Raw genomic sequence first — 19,049 nt, forward strand, 5'->3', positions numbered from 1 at the left:
GCTGGAACTGTCAGCCGGGCAGAGGAGAGAGGAGGCAATTGGATAGAATCAAACACAGTTATAGGCAATACAAGCGTGTAGAATTACCCCGTTTGACTACATTTGCTTCTTCAGGATTCACGCTTGAGGGTGGCAACCAAATGATATGTCTTAACAATAAGCATGAAAAATCCTACACAGAACCCTCAAATGACTCAGGAGAGGAGTTTAAATCCATATATATTTGGACAGGCACAATTTTCATACTTTTGGCTCTGTATGCCACCAGAATAAAATTTAAACAAAACAATCCAAGCAAGTGAAATGCATGCTCACTTGGGTTGAGATCAGGTGTAAAGGTCGACCGATAAATCGGCCGAAATTTGGCCTTTTTTTTTTTTTTTTTTTTTTTTTTTTTGTGCAAAAATTGGCCAATTACCTCCCTTCCCCACACTCCACTGACAGTTTCACACACTGAGCAGCTCTGTGCTCAGTATTTGCAACTGAATGCAGAGAGAGGAGCTGTCAGAATTCAGTGTGATGTCGGGGGTAGGCAGGACCCAGATATTAAACACCAGCCAATGGGATAGGATCTGGGCGGGCCGCTAGGGGGCAGCAGCCCAATCATTGGCTGGTGTTTGATAGCTGTAGGGCCTCGCCCACCCTGGGTCCTGCCCACCCCCAACATCACACTGAATTCTGACAGCTGGTCTCTGCATTCAGTTTCATATAGTGACAAATCGGCTCAGTGTGAAACCTGCCAGTTCCAACCAATGCCACCTGCCAGTGCCACCTATCAGTGCCAACTGGCAGTGCCACCTGCCAGTGCCAATCAGTGGTAACTGCCAGTGCCACCTGCCAGTGCCAACCAGTGCCACCTGCCAGTGCCTATCAGTGCCAACCAATGCCACCTGCCAGTGCCAACCAGTGCCACCTGCCAAAAAAAGAAAAAATCGGCTTAAAATATCGGCCACAAAAATCGGCATCATATATCGGCCATCAGCCAGGCCAATTTCTGAATATCAGCATCAGCCAGAGAAAAACCCATATCGGTCGACCTCTAATCGGGTGATTGACTCGGCCATTGCAGAATATTCCTTCAAATGCTCCTGGGTTGCTTTTGCAGTGTGTTTTTGCATAATTGTCATTCTGTACTTTAAAGCGCTGGCCAATCAACTTCGCTGCATTTGGCTGAATCTGGGCTGACAGTATATCTCTAAACACTGCAGAATTCATCCGGCTGCTTCGGTCTTCTGTCACAACATCAATAAACCCAGTGCCATTGGAAGCCATGCATGCCAATGCCATCACACTGCTTCCACCATGTTTTACAGATGACGTTGTGTGCTTTGGATCATGAGCTGTTCCAAGCCTTCTCTATACTATTTTTCTTCCTTTCATTCTGGTACAGATTAATCTTAGTTTCATCCGTCCAAAGATTGCTTTTCCAGAACTGGTCTAATCAGGCTTTTCTATTCTTCAGGCTTATGAATTGTTTGCACCTTGTGGTGAACCCTCTCTATTTGCGCTTGTCAACTCTTGATTGTAGACTTTGACAATGATATGCCCACCTCCTGGAGAGTGTTCTTCACTTGTCTGGATATTGTAAATGGGTTTTTCTTTACCATTTGAGAGGATCCTGTGATTATCCACCACTGTTGTCTTCTGTTGAAGTCCAGGCCTTTTTATGTTGCTGAGCTCACCAGTGCATTTTTCTTTCCTCAGAATGTACCAAACTGTTGATTTGGCCACTCCTAATGTTGCTGCTATCTCTCTGATGGATTTTTTTAGTTTTGAAGTCTTACGATGGCCTGTTTCACTTGCATGAACAGCTCCTTTTGAACAGATGATGTAGGTTCACAGCAATAGATTCCAAATGCAAATACCACACTTAGAATCAACTCCAGACCTTTTACCTGCTTAATTGATGAAAATAGGAGTAGCCCACACCTGGCCATGAAACTGCTTTTGATTCAATTGTCCAGTTACTTTTGGTCCCTTGAAAAAGGGGGGTTGGCTATTCTTAAGAGCTGTCATTCCTAAACCCTTTCTCTGATTGGAATGTACATACCCTCAAATTGAACCTGAGAGTGTGCACTTTCAGCCCATATCTATTATATAACGATAGCTTGAGGATTTTGGTAAATACCTGAAAAAAATCTAAAATTGCGCCTGTGTCCAAATATATATGGACCTAACTGTATGTGTCTTTTAGGGGTTTTGTATCAGAGAACACATTTTTGCAGAAGATGAATTCTGGAAGAATAGACTCTATGAAGCAGATTTGGTCCATGGCAAACAATGATATTATGAGCGTACTTATGTGAGCTACACAATATTCCTGGGCATCCATCTCCTCTCCTCTCCTCTCCTCCCCTTTCTTCTCCCCCCTCCGTCCCTTCCTATGATATATAAGGAATCCCCCCCCCCCAATACTTAACTGAGCCTCAGTCTGGATTCAGTGAGAGCAGGGAGAGCCATGCTATTGTCAGTCAAACCCAGTGATGAAGGAAGAGGGGGCAGGGCTGAGCTGCACTGTGTGTTAATAGACGCACACAGTGTGGCTTGGGATTAAGCCAGAACAAGTACCCCCAGCAAGCAGCTTACTAAGAGGGGTACTCAAAGGCAGGAGGAGCCAGGAGCACTGGTGGAGGACCCCAAAAAATGAAGGTCGGGGCTGCTCTGTGCAAAACCATTGGTATAGGCATAGGCATGTATGACATGTTTGTTATTTTAGAAAAAGAAAAAATAAACCTTTATAAAAATTTTAATAAAAGAGTAAAAGCAGAAGCACTGTGGATAAAGCTGTTCTTTGCTTCATGTACTTGCTATCCTGCTCTTTTTGTCATTACATATTAAAGAAGATCATGGGCAAGCATAGGGATGTGGTTGATTGTGTAAACCACAAACTTGCCTAAAAACTTGGCTTACGCTTTGTTGTGAAACATCTGCACTCCATCTGTCAGCTCCATCCCATATTTTGACAACTTTATATGAATTCGTTGGCATTAGCTCATAGATGCCTCTCATTCAAAAACAACCATGCAGTATTAGTATACATCTGCATATTACTGCCTGAGTAGCAGCTATATTTAAAAATAACTTCCACAATCCAAAGATTTTTCAAAGTGATGGCCCCTGCACACCTTTTCCCATGGCTTCTTGTTTCTGCAGGTTTCTCTGGTGGTTGGGTCAATTCCTTGTAAGTTTCCCGGAACCCTGCCACAAGCATGAGTTAATTGCAAAAATGAAGGCCGGTGCCACATTTGGCACCTTTCGGGGGGGGGGGGGGGGTGTGTATCTGTTTTTGACAGGTACCTGTCCCCACTTCAGTCAGACCTCGCCGCAACGAGGTACGGCAGAAGTTCGGCCTCCCTCCTCCTTCCCTTCCCCCGAACCATTCAGAAGGCGCAGCGTGCTTCGCGCATGCGCAGTAGGGAATTGGCTCTGAAGCCCCAAGGCTTCACTGCCGGGGGGTTTGGCGGCGGCAGCATCCGAGAGTTGATGGAAACATTGGCTGGGGTGCCGACATTGCTGGATTCCAGGACAGGTAAGTGTCCTAAAATTAAAAGTCAGCAGCTACAGTATGTGCAGTTTTTGACTTAAATTTTTTTCTGTGTGGGGGTGGGGGGGCTGGGGCACCGCTTTAAGTAGACACAGCTTGTATAGATTCCAAAGGTCTTCCAGACAGGTGCAGTCCACTATAAGGCTTCACCTTCAATGTTGTCCTCTCCCCATTCAATGGTTAGATTTCATGGCCAGCATAAAAATAACAAAAACAAAAAAACAGTCTGTCTTTCACAAGAATAATTTATATAATTGAATTAGCACTGTAATTATTATTATGTTCTATCAGGTAGAATATATACTACTTCAGGAGGGAGCATTCTGGTTACTTGACATCCGCAAACTGGGAGCTAGGTGGTGAATTGCTGCCTCCAGAGCAGATAGCATTAACATATCAAAAGAATTAAGCTGGGTACACACAGCGCCTTTCACACGGACGGCTGTTATGCCGCAGTTAAAAGCATATAATATGTTTTGTGAAATTCAAGACTCCAGACACTGCGATCAGCTGCATTTGTAAAGTGAGATTACCTGCGTTTACGTGCGTTTACATGTGGCTGCGTTTGGAACATTCTTGCCATTTCTGATGTGCTTCCTGTTGCTTTTCTTTCCTTGTTGCCGCTGCTATCCGCAGGAGGAAAGAGTACACTGCGATTACCTGCAGTTATGTGCAGATAGCTGTGCTAAATCGCTCCTGGACGCAGTCAATTCTATTTTTTTTAACCGCACGGAACCGCATGTAACGAAATTGCAGCTAAACGCAGTGTGTGAATGGGGCCATAGGAAAGCATTGTGTGCTTTTAGCTGCGGTAGAAAACTAGAAAATCCGCAGCTAAAAGCACCATTCTATCCGTCCGTGTGAAAGGGGCCTTAGGCCGGTCATAGACAGTTCAAATCTCGGCCAGTTCAGCAGCGCCTGGCCAAGATCTGAACCATGTGTGGTCAGGCTGAATGTACCCAAGTTGATCAACTTCTGTAGAACCAGCCTGTATATTATAGACGCTAGCAGCAATGACAATAGCTTCGTGGTAGGGATCCTGGAGCAATTTGGAGAAAGAAAATTGCTTGATTCCCCCATCAACAAAGTCAGTCAGGAAAGAAAATTTCTCCATCTATAGCTGGCTTTAATTTTGGGCTGAACGCATCCACACAAGCGATGTGGATGCAGGAATCCTCTCTACTCTGTTATTTTATTCTGTCAGCGAGAATCCATCACTGTCAGAATACACTGTCCGTTTTATCTGGTTGGCTTTAGACCGCTGGCTGGTTGGCTGCAATCAGCTGATCAATAAAGGTTTTTTAGATTAACTTTTCGACAAAAGCCAATCTAAAGATCAGCTTCTGTCAAACGGGGAGGGCCTAACACAGATCGAAATTCAGCTGATCCCTTCTGCACTGGCCAAATTTCAATCCATGTTTACCCATATTTACACACATTGGGATGCTTCAATCTTCAATGCTTCTTTTAATAGGTTTAATAGGTTTTGCATCACGACACAGTGCTTTCTCAAGGATATTCCCAAAGATTGTGGCATCCCTGTGCGTGATTTTTCTTTGATACGTCAATGTGAGTGAGCTGCCGGTAGGATTCCTTGCAATGCAGAAGATTCATTTTTTTATTCACAAAAGTGTTTTACGTTTAACACATAACCTCATTCTAACCTTAAAATGAACCTCTTGCCCCCAACCTATACCTCTGAAAGGCTGAAGTTAAATTTTTGATGTAGAAAGCATCATGGATGAACACTACCAGTCCTATTGCAATGGAAATATAAATATTTGTACTAAATCCATCTGTTCTTTGTCTGAGGGGTGGACGTAAGGTAGAGAAATAATGGAGATATTATGGATGAGAATGTGACCAAAAGACAAATTATAATAAGATAGACAGTGCTAAAGTTGCTAAAGTAGTAAAGAAGTAGTAGAAAATCGCTGTTAAGGTGCTCTTCGTAACCCAGTCCCTGCGGGTAATGCTTCTACTATTCAGGCATCTCTTGGGACAACTAGACAATAGCTAGGCAGTATAGGATTACCTCTATATAGCCACATAAACCTACAGATACAATGTGTGCTGTATCAATTTTGTAGTACAGTGATATCATCTCTATTTCATGAATAATCATCTTGCTAGCTTTAGATTTGCTTTTTATGGAGTAAGAGCACATCAGTTGTGTTATGACAAGCAGGCAATGTAAAGAATGTCTGTGATGTTCTGTGGTGCCCTGCTGAACACTTGAAAGCAATGGAAGCCACATGTTTCTGCTTCAGAATCCCTTTGTTGTAGTCCTTGTTGGGAAGGGTGTTTAGCCAGTAGGCAGTGGTTGAAATTGTGAAATCTGTGTTCTTGGTGTTGAACATATGGAATACCGCAGAACTGGATAGATAGTTTAAAGAGCCAAGTTTCAAGCAAGCTAAAAAGTATTTTAGAATTTCAGTTTCCCTTTTATGAAGTGCTTTTTACATGAATGCTATGGGCTAAACAGATTTCTTTTTGGAACACAACAACCTTTTTGAAAAATAACATGCATGTAAGAAGAGCTTACATAACACCTTCGATTAGAGAGTCCCTAGTTTCCTTAAAGTGGTTGTTAACTCACTTTCACATTTTAATACTATCCGTTTTGTTTTCTAATGATGTGCCCCCCGTCTCTGTGTTTTTATTTTAAAAAATCCTCCTTTACCGTATTTCACGGCAGCTCCTGGATCTCATGTCACTGTGTCTTCTCTCTGCCTGTCTTGCAGAAACAATGGGCGGGGCCGAATTTTCACCGTTGACATCAGCGGGAGGAGACACAGCCAGTCACGTGACCAAAAGGGAGCTGCCGTGAGATAAAGTAAAGGAGGATTTTTTTTTTTTATAAAACACAGAGACAGTGGGGCACAGTATTTGGAAAGAAAACAGATTGTATTAAAATATAATGTATATTCCTGCAGCATGAGGGGGTTGGGGTGGCACTGCACGCAAGGGGGGGACAGAGGAGGCAGGCTGCGGGTGATGGAGGTACGCAAACAGACCCCGATGTCAGGGGCTCAGCAGCCATGATTATCGTGGTCTGTTTGCAGAGGGGAGGAGAGAAACTGGCAGGATCAGCCAGTTTTTTTTAGGTGTTGTAGGGGTCCAAATTATACAGCACAAGCACTGTGCTGAATAAAATGCTTTAAAGAAGCTGGATCAATATACATTTTTTTTTTTTTTTGGCTTACAAACGCTTTAAGATTTTCTGTTAGAATTTAAGTCATACTCAGAAATTGTCTGGGTGTTAAAAAAAAGAAAGAGAAAAAAACTAGAATATATTGAGGAGTCTACATTTGGCAGCTGAACAGAAAATCTTAATTGCATTGCCCGTAGCCTCACTAGACCTGTTTGACTACTCTGACATCATCAGCGTATGCTTTATAAAATACATACTAGTGTATTCTGCCACGTCTGATGTCACGTGATCACGGTTTTATCAAGTCAGAATTAGTGCCTGAAATAAATATTTCAATTATGACACGCATAGTCCTTTAAAATGAAAGTGAAGGCTAACCGCTATATTCACAGTTGAAACTGGATTATTTTAGCTTTCGAAAACTTTTAATTTTCTTTAGCTTGTTTTCTAATGCAGCCATATTTGCCAGACCAGATGTGACCCTGTATTTCGTTACTGCAGTTAACGTTCTACAGTTTGGTTATGGACTGCAGTAGTCTGTTTGGATAGTGAAGGAGCAGCAACACATTGAAGTCAGCTGTGTAGTCTCCCGCCTTGTCACTCAGAAATCCCTTATACTCTGCAATGTGGTAAAGCCAGTGTTGTCCCTTCCTCTCTGTCTAATTTGGGCTTTGCGGGGACCTACATACAGCAGGCTAATATAAGGAAAGAGTAGGGTACAACAAAAAAGCATATGGTTCCTTTTGAAAAGAGGTACTTAGAGACATATCAAATGAATGACATTAAAATTGGCAGCAGCTTCTGATTTCTGTATGTTGTAATTTTAGCACTGCTAGTCCAGGTGACAGTAACTTGTGCTTTCCTCATGCAGGCAGAGCTGGTATACTAAAAATTCACAGAACACTTCTCCTACGCTTGGGTTGTAGGTATAGGGATGTGTGGTGCAGACAAATCTTTTTAATGCCAACGGCCTTGCTGCTCTTCTGAGGACACTGGGTATCCTTAGAACTGAAAAATATTTAGAAAAAGGACCTAGTGCATTACCAAAAATAAATTTATTTCAAATAAAAACAGCAATGGTTGTACTCACAAACAGACATAGTGTATAGACATATTACAGCATAAGCAGATGCGAACAGTCTCTCTCATGTCTCAGCGATCACTTTGGCTCTGAGGAAGAGGGTTCTCCCTCGAAACACGTTAGCCACTTCAAACATCGCCTGGTCCTCCGTTGTCACCGGTTCTTCGCAACAGACCTTGGAGAGACTGTTCACATCTGCTTATGCTGTGATATGTCTATACACTACGTCTGTTTGTGAGTACAACTATTGCTGTTTTTATTTGAAATAAATGTATTTTTGGTAATGCACTAGGTCGGTGGGCCCTCTTTTTTTTCTAAATATTTTTCAGAGCTAGTATACTGACCCATCTATTTATGAGCCTGGGGCACTCGGAACACTTAGTAATAAAGTCTGCCAAGCAATTATGATGAGATTGACGATCGCTTTTTACTTTATAGAAAAAATGGATGCCTCCATGTTACCATATAGAGGAGCCAGGTGGAGAAGTCCAGTAAAAAAAAAAAACTTTTATATAAAGCTAAACATATTTATGTGTATTTAGGATTCCTAAAGTGAGTGTTTTGGAAGATGATGGAGGAAACAAAGAAATTGAACTGTCAGACGATCCTTATGACTGCATGCGGCTTAATGTAGAGAATGTCCCGTGTATTATCACACTGTGCAAAGTAAGTATTGTTGCAGGTTAAATGTTTGTTTTTTTATCTTTTTGAGAAAAAACTTTTTACAAGATACAGTATAGGATGTATAAATAAAAGTTAGGAGGCTGAATTTTATTTTGTATTTTGTATCTTTGTGATGCTGAGGTCCCTTACGCGGGCTAACCTTGTGTAAAGGTGCATCTTTTGATGAATAAAATTAGGCTTTCCTAAAAGGTACTTTTCTGAGTGGATTCAGTTCCTGGAAGCCTCTTAACCTCCCTGGCGGTTTTCCCGAGTGTGGCTCGGGGTTAAAATTCAGTCCCATTAGCGGTAACCCCGAGCCACACTCGGGATCGCATTGCAGGATCCTGGGGCGGCGTTACTTACCTTGTCCCCGGGATCCTGCGATGTCACCCGCAGTGTCCGAGGGCTCCGTCCTCCTCCGAAGCCTCTCTGTGCCAGGCTCCGTTCCCTGCGAGCGGCGCGACGCACGGGGGCGGAGCCTGGCAGCAAATTAAAAAAAAAGTAAAAATCATAACACATACAGTACTGTATTCTTACAGATTACAGTACTGTATGAAATGATTTCACATCCCTTTTGTCCCCAGTGCTTTGTCCTATGCCCTGCATGCAGTTTTACATGATATACACTGTTCTTTCTGCCTGGAAACTGGAGATTGTCCATAGCAACCAAAAAGTGTCCCTTTATGTCAAAAGTGGCTTTAGACCAGCTAGAAAACAGCGATAGTAAATTAGAACACTTGCAGAATTGAGCGATAGTGAATTGTGGGGAAATTTATTTTATTACTATTTTTTTTTTTTTTTTAATTAATTATTTATTTTTATTTATTATATTATAATTTATGTTTTTGTGTTTCAAACTTTATCATACCCGGGATATCTACTAGACTCTGGTTTGGACAGATTTAAGTGTGTTATTGTTAAGATTTACAGACCTACAATATAAAACGCCAAATTTCCATGCAAAATAATTGTACCGCTTTCAGCACCTAAAATCCGAAATAATCATACCGCCAGGGAGGTTAAAGCAGAGCTCCACCCAAAAGGGGAAGCTCTGCTTGTTTGCCACCTCCACCCTCTGCTGCCACATTTGACACCTTTTTGGGGGGGGGGGGGGGTGGAGTGGGTCCTACTTCCAATTTTCAGTCGGAAGTTCGTCCCCCTCAACTCCTCCTTCCTCCGCCACCGAGCCATTCACAAACCGTGGCACGCCTCGGGCATGCGTAGGGAACCGGCTGTGAAGCTGCAAGGTTTCACTGATGGTTTCCTTTATCCAAGATGGCAGTGGCAGCACTCGGGAGCCAGTTAAAAAATCAGATCGGGTGGAGACCACGCTGAATTCGTGGATAGGTAAGTGTCCTAATGTTAAAAGTCAGCAGCTACAGTATTTGTAGCTGCTGACTTATCATTTTTCTGAAGGAGTTTGGAGATCAATTTCACAATATCTAAATGTTTTCCAGCTGCAGCTAAGCAGGTTTGGCTCTAAATAATTCACAGCAGGTGAAATCTCAGTTGTTAAGATGATACTAAGGCCTCATGCACACGAGACGCTGGTGCAAACTCTGCTGAACACGTTTTTAAAAGCTGAAACCGACGTTTAGAAATGCCTGTTTTGCCGCGTTTACATGCCGCGTTTAGCCGCATTTTACAGCGTTTGCGTCTAGAACCACCTGCAGAGCAGAGAATGACATTTTGGGTCCCGACTGTGGGGCCCCATATCTCCGGGCCACTTGGTGCTAGGAACCCCAAATTTGGTGTGCTATCACAGCTGGACTACTACAACATATCCAAATTTGGGGTTCCTAGTACTAAGTGGCCCCGAGATATGGGGCCCCAAATTCGGGTCGCAAAATGTCAAGCACTTTTCTGCAGCAGAGAATGACATTTTGTGACCCGAATTTGGGGCCCCACTTGGTGCTAGGAATCCCAAATTTGATATGTTGTAGTGCTAGTTCCACTGTGTTTGCACACCAAATTTGGGGTTCCTAGCACCAAGTGGCCCCGAGATATGTGGCCCCAAATGCAGGTCATAAAATGTTCCTTTAAAAACACTTATAAACGCAAACGCGGCTAAACGCGGTACTGGCGTTCAGCTGCGTTTGGCATCTGAAACGTGGAAAACTTTTGCGTCTGAACCCATTTTTTTGCTTCTGGAAAAACGAGGTTAAACGCAACTGCCTAAAACGCCAAAAAACAAGACTATGTACATGGACACATAGGATAACATTGAATGGGTTCAGGGGCAGTTGAAAAAAAGTGTCCAACTGCCTCTGAACGCACGTTTAACAGCGTCTCGTGTGCATGAGGCCTTAACCTGAATGATTCAATGGAAGGACAAACTCGCAAAAACAGAGTTTGCAAGAAAATATATACTTTAGGTAGTGCTCGGCTGTCTTATAAGAAATTATATTAAAGAGATTCTTTGCAGGCCAAATGTTATGGATATACCCTGTAATATCTGTGGTCTTATAAAATAAAACACGTTTTTAACCTTTTTTTTTATTATTATTATTTTTGTTTATTTTTTATTTTAAAATGAAATTACAAAATAAAAGGTTAACCAAGTGTATTTTATAAGGAGTCTGTAAATTATTGCTTCCCTTAAAATGTATCTAAACCAAAAGTCAAAATGCAAGTTGTTATAGCTTACATGTCCTTAGATATGGAGACTTTTTTTTAAGATTTTTCACCTGGTGATTTTGCCAGTAAAACACTTCCAGTCCTAGCACTGCAACACTCACTTGCACTTCTGTATCAGGAAAACTGAAACAAAAGTCGGACTACGGAACCCTATCTCTATCCTATCTTTCCTTTTATTCTTTAGTCCTCAGAGATGGTTGAGAACAATGTAATTGATTACATTCAGCACAGGCAGGGAAAATAACAGAAAAGCACAGGCAGGGAAAGTAACAAAGTTATCCGCTCACAAGATTTCTGGCAAGATCAACCAGTTTTTTTTTTTTGTTTTTTTTTTGAACTCATGAAATAGATCTAACAAAACACCTTTTAGGGCTTACATACACTTAAAGTAATAAACCTTTCTTAAAATTGGGTCATTGAGCTTTTAGTGAAAACTGCATGTTAAAATGATCAGTCTATCCAGGAATTTATGTGGCGGAGGTTGACCTTGGCCCCCCCCAATCTCATAGATCAATAGAGGGGTTGGGGGAGACGGGGCTAAACATAGTAGTAAAAGAATGAAGTGCACTCCTGTGACACACGGGAGAAGTAGTGCCAAAAGAGCTTTGGCCCTACTTCTCCTTTTAACTTTTTAACTTTTTTTTTTTTTTTACTGTTCTCTTTCATTCCAGCAAGCTAAGATGAAGCAGAGCACAGAAATGAGATAATCATGGCCCAATCTAGTCAATACAGACACCTCACCATCCAACGCTTATTGGCCTGAAATCCCTTTTCCTTACCTTATTCCTATAAGCATATGCTCAGAGGTCAGCACGTTCACATTTGTCTTCCATCATATCTCTGTGGCCAACTTGAGTGTTTCCAGCTGATTTAGTCACCAGTCAGTTTCTGCAGTTGAGAATTACAGTATATATTCATTTTAAAATATTTTTTTTAAATGGTCTTGCTTTTTCTACAGATAGGTCACCGACATGTGGTAGATGCCACCTTGCAGGAAGAGGCCTGCTCTTTGGCCAGCGTCCTTGTTGCTATAAACATCAAAGGCACCCTGACTTGCATGAGAAAAATGGGCAAAGGAAGCTTGGATCCTGAATGCATCTTTGAGATGATTGAGGTAAAAACATTACTAATCAGACTGCCAAATGCAGACATGGTTCTGCGGAATGTTGTTTTTTCATGCATAAAGTGGAACTGGCATATAGTAAATCATGTAGTAGTTAGTGGCAGTACAGTCCCTTCCCTTCATTTGTACTTACAGGTAAACTTACAATCCGACTTACCTGTAGGTACAATTTTTCCTAATCACATTGGCAATAGCCGATGATGTCACCCATGCATGCGCAGTGACGTTCTGCATTCAGGGCACACAGTATGCTGTTGAACGCTGAATGCAGTGCCGTGGCTAGGGCATCACGGCCCAGCTATTCAAACAGCCTGAACCCACAAAGGAAGGTAGGGTAAAGATAGAAGCGCCAGGGGATCAGTGGCTGTGCTGTGCTGCAGTGCTCTGTATGCAGGTAAGTGTGTCCATAATGTGCTAGTATGTGGGGCTTATACTATCACATTATGGCTTAGAAATGCAGGGGACACAATTTATTTTTTTGGCTGTTTACTATTGCTTTAAAGCAGCACTAATACACCTAGTCACCTTCTGATAATTGCCTAATACTAGTGCAAGTGTGCTAGATCGAATGACTGACTATGACTTAATGAAAGCGCTGCTCCAACAGTATGTGTGCATAGTAAACTTTTGTTTGTGTTCAGTAGAATTTGGGGGCTCCAGGCATTTCCCTTCATTGGGGCTGCAGTATAATAGGTTAAAGTCTGGGCGGGAATCTTCTCTTCCACAGCATATGCAGTTTCTACAGCTCCATCATGCTGTGCAAGCTTAGGGCAAATCATGTGAATGGGTGCTATCTCCCACCCCACTTTTTACCTTTATGCAAAATACTAAAACATCTAAAGGCTTTATATCTCACTGCTATGCCATGTTATTAATGACCTTTCTTATGGATTACCCATCTAATGCAGCGAAGCCATGGGAGAGATATGTAGGCCTCTTTGTAACTGATAATAGCTGAAAAGTGGAATTGCAGGCGGTCTAACTTTGTTCTCTTAGTGTTTCACATCAGCTCTCTCAATTGTATATTCTTTTAAGATTACATTACACTCCCTCCAAACTCCCTAAAATGGGCGTGGTGGATGACCAACTGTGTGGCAGGTGTTGTAGGGATCACAGGAATCTAATACACATAAGCCTGGTACACACTACTGGTTTTTCTTTTTCACTCAACCCAGCAGGGCTGAACGAAAAAAAACTGACCACTCATGAGGAGTCGCTGTACTTATAATGTGATCTTGGTACAGCGATCTCCCTTGTTGTGCTAGTGTGTTCTGACACCCCCCCCCCCCCCCCCCAATCCCCCCCCACCCCCCGGCAGAACACTCCAGTCAGAGCCGATCTGCAGACCTTTTTCGGTCATGCCCTACGACAGAAGCAGGCTTCTGTCAGACCAACTGCAGTGCACACACGCCAAATGTCAGATGGTTTCTATTGAACCGGCTGATGCCGCCTGACATTCGGCCTGTGTGTACTAGGCTTAACTTTGGCATTGTCCAAAACTTCACATTTATTCAACGGCTGTGGCAAATACCTTGAAAAAAGTATGCTGTTGAAGGAAGGATAGGAAACAAGTATGTGCATCAGAACATAGATCCTTAAAGCGGAGGTCCGCCCACCACTGCAAATTTAAAAGCCAGCAGCTGCACATGCTGCAGCTGCTGACATTTAAGAATAGGACACTTACCTGTCCTGGAGTCCAGCGATGTCGGCACCGCAGCTGATGTTTCCATCAGCTGTCGGGTGCATGCCACCTCCATTGCGGGTAAGGGAACCCGGCAGTGAAGCCTTTACGGCTTTGCGCCGGGAACCCTACTGCGCATGCTCGAGGCTCCGCTCCTCTCTCCTACTGGCCCGGCGGCTGGGGAAGGAGGAGGGAGCCCGGGTGGTGACGTCAATACCAGCAGCTGAGGCTCCTGGAAGTGGGAACAGGATACCTGTGAAAGACAAGTATCCTGTCCCCCCTCCCCCACGAAAGGTGCCAAATGTGGCACCGGAGGGGGGGGGGAGAGTACAACGAGCGGAAGTTCCACTTTTGGGTGGGACTCCACTTTAATTTGCATACTTGTTCCATGGCACTAATTCAAACTAGGGATGCAACAAGTACAGCCAGATTGATGTCAGAACTCTTAATGTGCATTCTTATTCCTGTTAAGTGATGCAGAAGGTATTGAAGTATTGGATCTGTATGACAGCTAGGCAGCATGCATTTTCATGACCTGAAGTATAAATCACTATTGACAGTCTTTGTATTTCCTCGGTACAGGTTTCCTTTAATTTTGTTCATGTTCACACCATAAGGGAGGTTAAATTTCTCACAAATATGTAGATAAATATTTAAAATGGACAGTAGCTGCTGCATAATGTCTCATTAATGTAATCATTTTTGCAAATGGAAACAGAATTCCTTCCCACAGTTTTCACATAACATGAATATTCAGTAACAAAATGTATCTATCTTCATAGAGTTCTGATTTTGAACCAGGTCACTGTATAATTAGAAAGACGCACTGTTATATATCCAAGTCTTTTGCATTTGGCTATATTTACATTATTCTAATGAGCATTATACCTCTGGTGTGAGTTTGAAAATATTTTCCAGCTTTCAGTAGTTTGTATGGGAGATAAATCACATGGCATTAGTACCTTTTTTAAAGAATCATAATTTGTTTTAACCACTTGCTGACCGCCCTATAGCACTTTTACTGCTACAGGGTGACAGCTGTGCGCAGTATCGTGCGTGTGTGTATATGTATATATGTGTGTGTGTGTGTGTGTGTGTGTGTGTGTGTGTGTATGTATGTATGTATGTATGTATGTATGTATATATATATATATATATATATATATATATATATATATATATATATATATATATATATATATATATATATATATACACACATGTGTGAGTCTGCATTTCTGCCTGCAGGGATTTTATGTGGTTGACCAACACAAAGTGGCACATAATTGTGAAGAACAATTTCAGTTAGCATGTTCAATACTTTTTCCCTGTGTCACTTCATTTTATTACACATAACTTCATTTCTGAACGTATTTGTTTTGGTTTCTTTGTATGTATGGATTGCATGGATTGTTACCGACATGTGGTGACAATTTCATGTAAATAGCACCTTTGGGCCTCATGCACACAGGATGTTAAAATAACGTTATGAAAACGCCAGTATCTTTGCAGTGATTTTTATTAACTTTTTTCAGCTTTTTTTCAACGTTTTTTCAATGGATCAAAAACGTTAAACGTTGGTGATTGAACGTTTTTGAGCGTTTATCAGCATTAGAGCGTTTTTACAGCTGAAAAACGTATCTCAGAACCCACTGGTCCTGGGTTTTTTTACAGCTTAAAAATGCCTATGCCATTTGCAGCTCAGAAACGCCTAGGTGGGCATGAAGCCATAGACTAACATAGACAGGCCTTTTTAAGCTGCAAAAAACGCTCAAAAAAGCGGCTGTAAAAACGTCCGTGTGCATGAGGCCTTAGAAATATATTTACCTAGAAAAATAGTGAGGTGTTCAATACTTATTGTACCTGCAGTAAACAAGGCATATCTCCATTCTGACAGGGGCGTAGAGATGTATTTTGTGTCTATGCAAAGCAGGGACTAGAATTGATCTCTAAAGCAACCCACTGTGTACACAAAAACACTGGCTAGGAACAGTTAACCCTTTGATCGCCGTAAATGTTTAATCCTTTCCCAGCCACTAGTACAGTGCATATTTTTAGCACTGATCACTGTATTGATCACTGTATTAGTGTCACTGGTTCCAACAAGTGTCAGTGCCCAACTGTCCGCCACAATATCGCAGTTCCGCTATAAGTCGCTGATTGCTGCCATTACTAGTATGAAAAAAATTAAAATTCCATAAATAGATCCCATAGTTTGTAGAAGTTCTAACATTCACATAAACCAATCTATAAACACTTATTTTTTCCACCAAAAACATGTAGCGGAATACATATTGGCCTAAAGTTTATAAAGACATTGTTTGTTTTTTTTTTTACTCTATTGGATGTGTTTTATAGCAGAAAGTAAAAAATATTGTTTTTTTATTTTTTTTTTTTCAAAATTGTCGGCCTTGTTTTGGTTATAGCGCACAAAAAAAAAAAAACCGCAGTGGTGATTAAATATCACCTAGAGGAAGCTCTATTTGTGGGAAAAATCTGACATAAATTTTATTTGGGTACAGTGTTGCACGACCACGCAATTGTCAGTTAAATTAACGCAAAAAATGGCCCGGTCATGAAGGGGGGTACATTTTCTGGAGGTCAACTGGTTAAAGAGGAACAGTAGACGCTGTGCCCAAAATAGGGAAACCAAGAGCAGGACTATTCACCAGTTTTGCCTGTGGTCTCCCTGCAGGTGATCGTTTCCCCATTACTGATTTATCATGCCTTTTTCTGCAAAATGCCTCTGGTGGCCATCTTAGTAGAGGCACGGGTCGTTGGATCTTCATGTCAGAGCTGTACTCCTGATGAATGGTGATCTGACAACTAGTGCTGTTTTGTTGGCCATTAACACAGAGACAAAGTGATGTAAAATCAAGAATTTTATAGGAGAAATCTTCCAATGCGGACACCTGTTCTGATTACAGTTGTCTAAAGTGATATTTAAACTCTCTTTGGAAAGATTTCTTTCTGTGAGAAAGAAAGGAAGTTGAGGGAATTTTCTTCAATGGGATACAAACAGCGAAAACCTGATCTGGGCTGTTCCCCAATCTATCCAAACCAAACCTAAAAATACATTGGCTTTACCTATACTTTTAAGCAGACCTTAAAAGATCTGCTTTTAATGCTGAAGTTTAGCTTTTTAGTTTTTTTTAGGTTTTTTTTGTTTGTTTCCTCACGTTTATAAAGCCAAAAATAAACAATAAACTTAAAAAGCTAAACTTCAGCTTTATTACCTCCTCAGCCCCCTAAAAATATTTAAAAAAAATTCTTACAAAGGAGTTCCAAAATGAGGCATTAAAAAAAACAAAAAAACTTGAATCCCAACTTCTGTTCATTGGGCAACGGTCACATTGCCATGCCCTCACTGTTGCCTCTTAGGAAAGCTGGGCGCTAAAAATTACAGCAGATGGTGTTTATGCAGTGTGTCTGTTGAATGCTTTAATTGGCAGTCAGAAAATTTGCAAATATTAGTCTTTAGTACCTTTTGGTGTACAGGAAATGATTGTGAGTGGACAAAATTATCTCTGAGTATATTGAGATTCTTGGAAGAAAGGGATTTGTCTTGTTCAGGGCCCATTCACACTATGTGCAGTTACCTGCGTTTTTTCCCATGGATACATGCAGGTAAATGCAATGACATACTGAAAAAAAACAGTAGTTTTCAGTAGGTCATGTTCACACCAGGATGCAGCGTTTCACTGCATCCCAGAGCTGTGTGATATTCTACAACATGTTTGCATAATATCACACCTCTCCCGATGGCCCTGCATGTCACCGCATAGCAAATGCAGCACACTATGCTGCTGTATAGTAACATCAATGAAATATCACTTTGTGCACATCACATAACGTTAAAACAAAAGACACTGCAGTTTTAGTGTGCAGGCTAGTGTGAATGGGCCAGCGGTATTGCTCTGAATTTCTATGCTTTTGTGTTTTTATTTATTTTTTATTTTTAAAGTAATCTTTTCATTCTTTACAGACAGGAAAACGTGTTGCAAAGTCCTTGCACTTATCCCTACGGAATGTGTTAAATCAGGAGGAAAAAATGGGGAAAAAAAGACAAACTATTGGCTTTCTGAAGTAACCTTTCAAAGCATTTTTTGTGTTCTTCAAGTAATAAAGAGTTATTTTTACACTTTAACTGTTAAAATGGGAATCTGTTTTGGCGTCATTGGTTTTGTATGTATGTTTCTTCATTTTAAAATATTATTGTATATGTCTTTTACATTTAGTACATGACCTGGGATTCCCAGAGAACTATGGGTTAGCTATAGACTGCAGAAGAGTGCCTGCCATCTGGCTTGATTTACCTCACAAAATATCCCACTAAGCTCTACCATAACTCAATGAATATTGTTCCTGGAGAATGACTCATTTGCAACCCCAGTGGGAGGATGTGTAAAACCTACATTAAAAACAGAATGCAATAATTTGCAAAATCTCATAAACCCATATTATGCTCACAATATAAAATGGAAAACATATCAAATATTTTTAAACAAAGAAAATGTACCATTTTAGGGGAAAAAATAAGGTAATTTGAAATCGATGGCAGCAACACATCTCAAGAAAAGTTGTAACAGGGCAGCAAAAAGTTAGCAAAGTAAGTGGTACTAAAGCCTGATGCACACTGTGAGTTTTGGGCTGAAAAAAAAAAACACTGAAGAGCTCAGGAGGAGCCGCTGTACTAACAAACCAATGGTAGTACTGCGATCTCCCCTGCTGAGCTGTTGAGTTCTGACAGGGGGACTGCCCCCCACCAAACCACACCGGTCAGCGCTCTCAGCCATTGGCCCGAATGGCCGGCTTTTGTCCTACCAGCTGCCATATACGCTGGCCAAATGTCAGGGCGGTTTCTATTGAATCGGCCGATTCTGCTCGACAGCCCATATGTAGTAACCCTGACAAAAAAGATCTGGAAGAACATTTTTTGCAACTAATTTAACCTATTTATCTGCTGTTTTCCCCTTTCTACACCCTTTCCAAAGTGCAGATCATGTTAAAAATCTTTCTTCATCTTTCAGCAGTACATAGGGAAGGGTGGAGAGACTGCACTTACATTATGTGAGAGCTGATTGGAGGAAAGGGACACCCCCCCCCCCCCCCCCCCCACATAGGCAGAAAAATTTAGGAACATGCACAGCTGTATTCTGAATAGAC

General features: G+C 41.5%; 1 protein-coding gene across 1 annotated transcript in view; it reads left to right on the top strand.

Moving 5' to 3' along the window:
* Window positions 1–18,030, top strand: part of EXOSC7 (exosome component 7) — a 39,809-nt gene extending 21,779 nt beyond the window's left edge. The window contains exons 6-8 of the mRNA XM_073630426.1: window positions 8,322–8,445; window positions 12,038–12,193; window positions 17,869–18,030. Coding sequence (XP_073486527.1) covers window positions 8,322–8,445; window positions 12,038–12,193; window positions 17,869–17,973 — 385 coding nt within the window. The 3' untranslated portion in view covers window positions 17,974–18,030. The remainder of the gene's footprint in view (window positions 1–8,321; window positions 8,446–12,037; window positions 12,194–17,868) is intronic.
* Window positions 18,031–19,049: the final 1,019 nt, after the last annotated feature.

The sequence above is a fragment of the Aquarana catesbeiana genome, linkage group LG05, assembly GCF_042186555.1.
Source record: "Aquarana catesbeiana isolate 2022-GZ linkage group LG05, ASM4218655v1, whole genome shotgun sequence".
In the NCBI taxonomy this organism is placed as follows: Eukaryota; Metazoa; Chordata; class Amphibia; order Anura; family Ranidae; genus Aquarana; species Aquarana catesbeiana.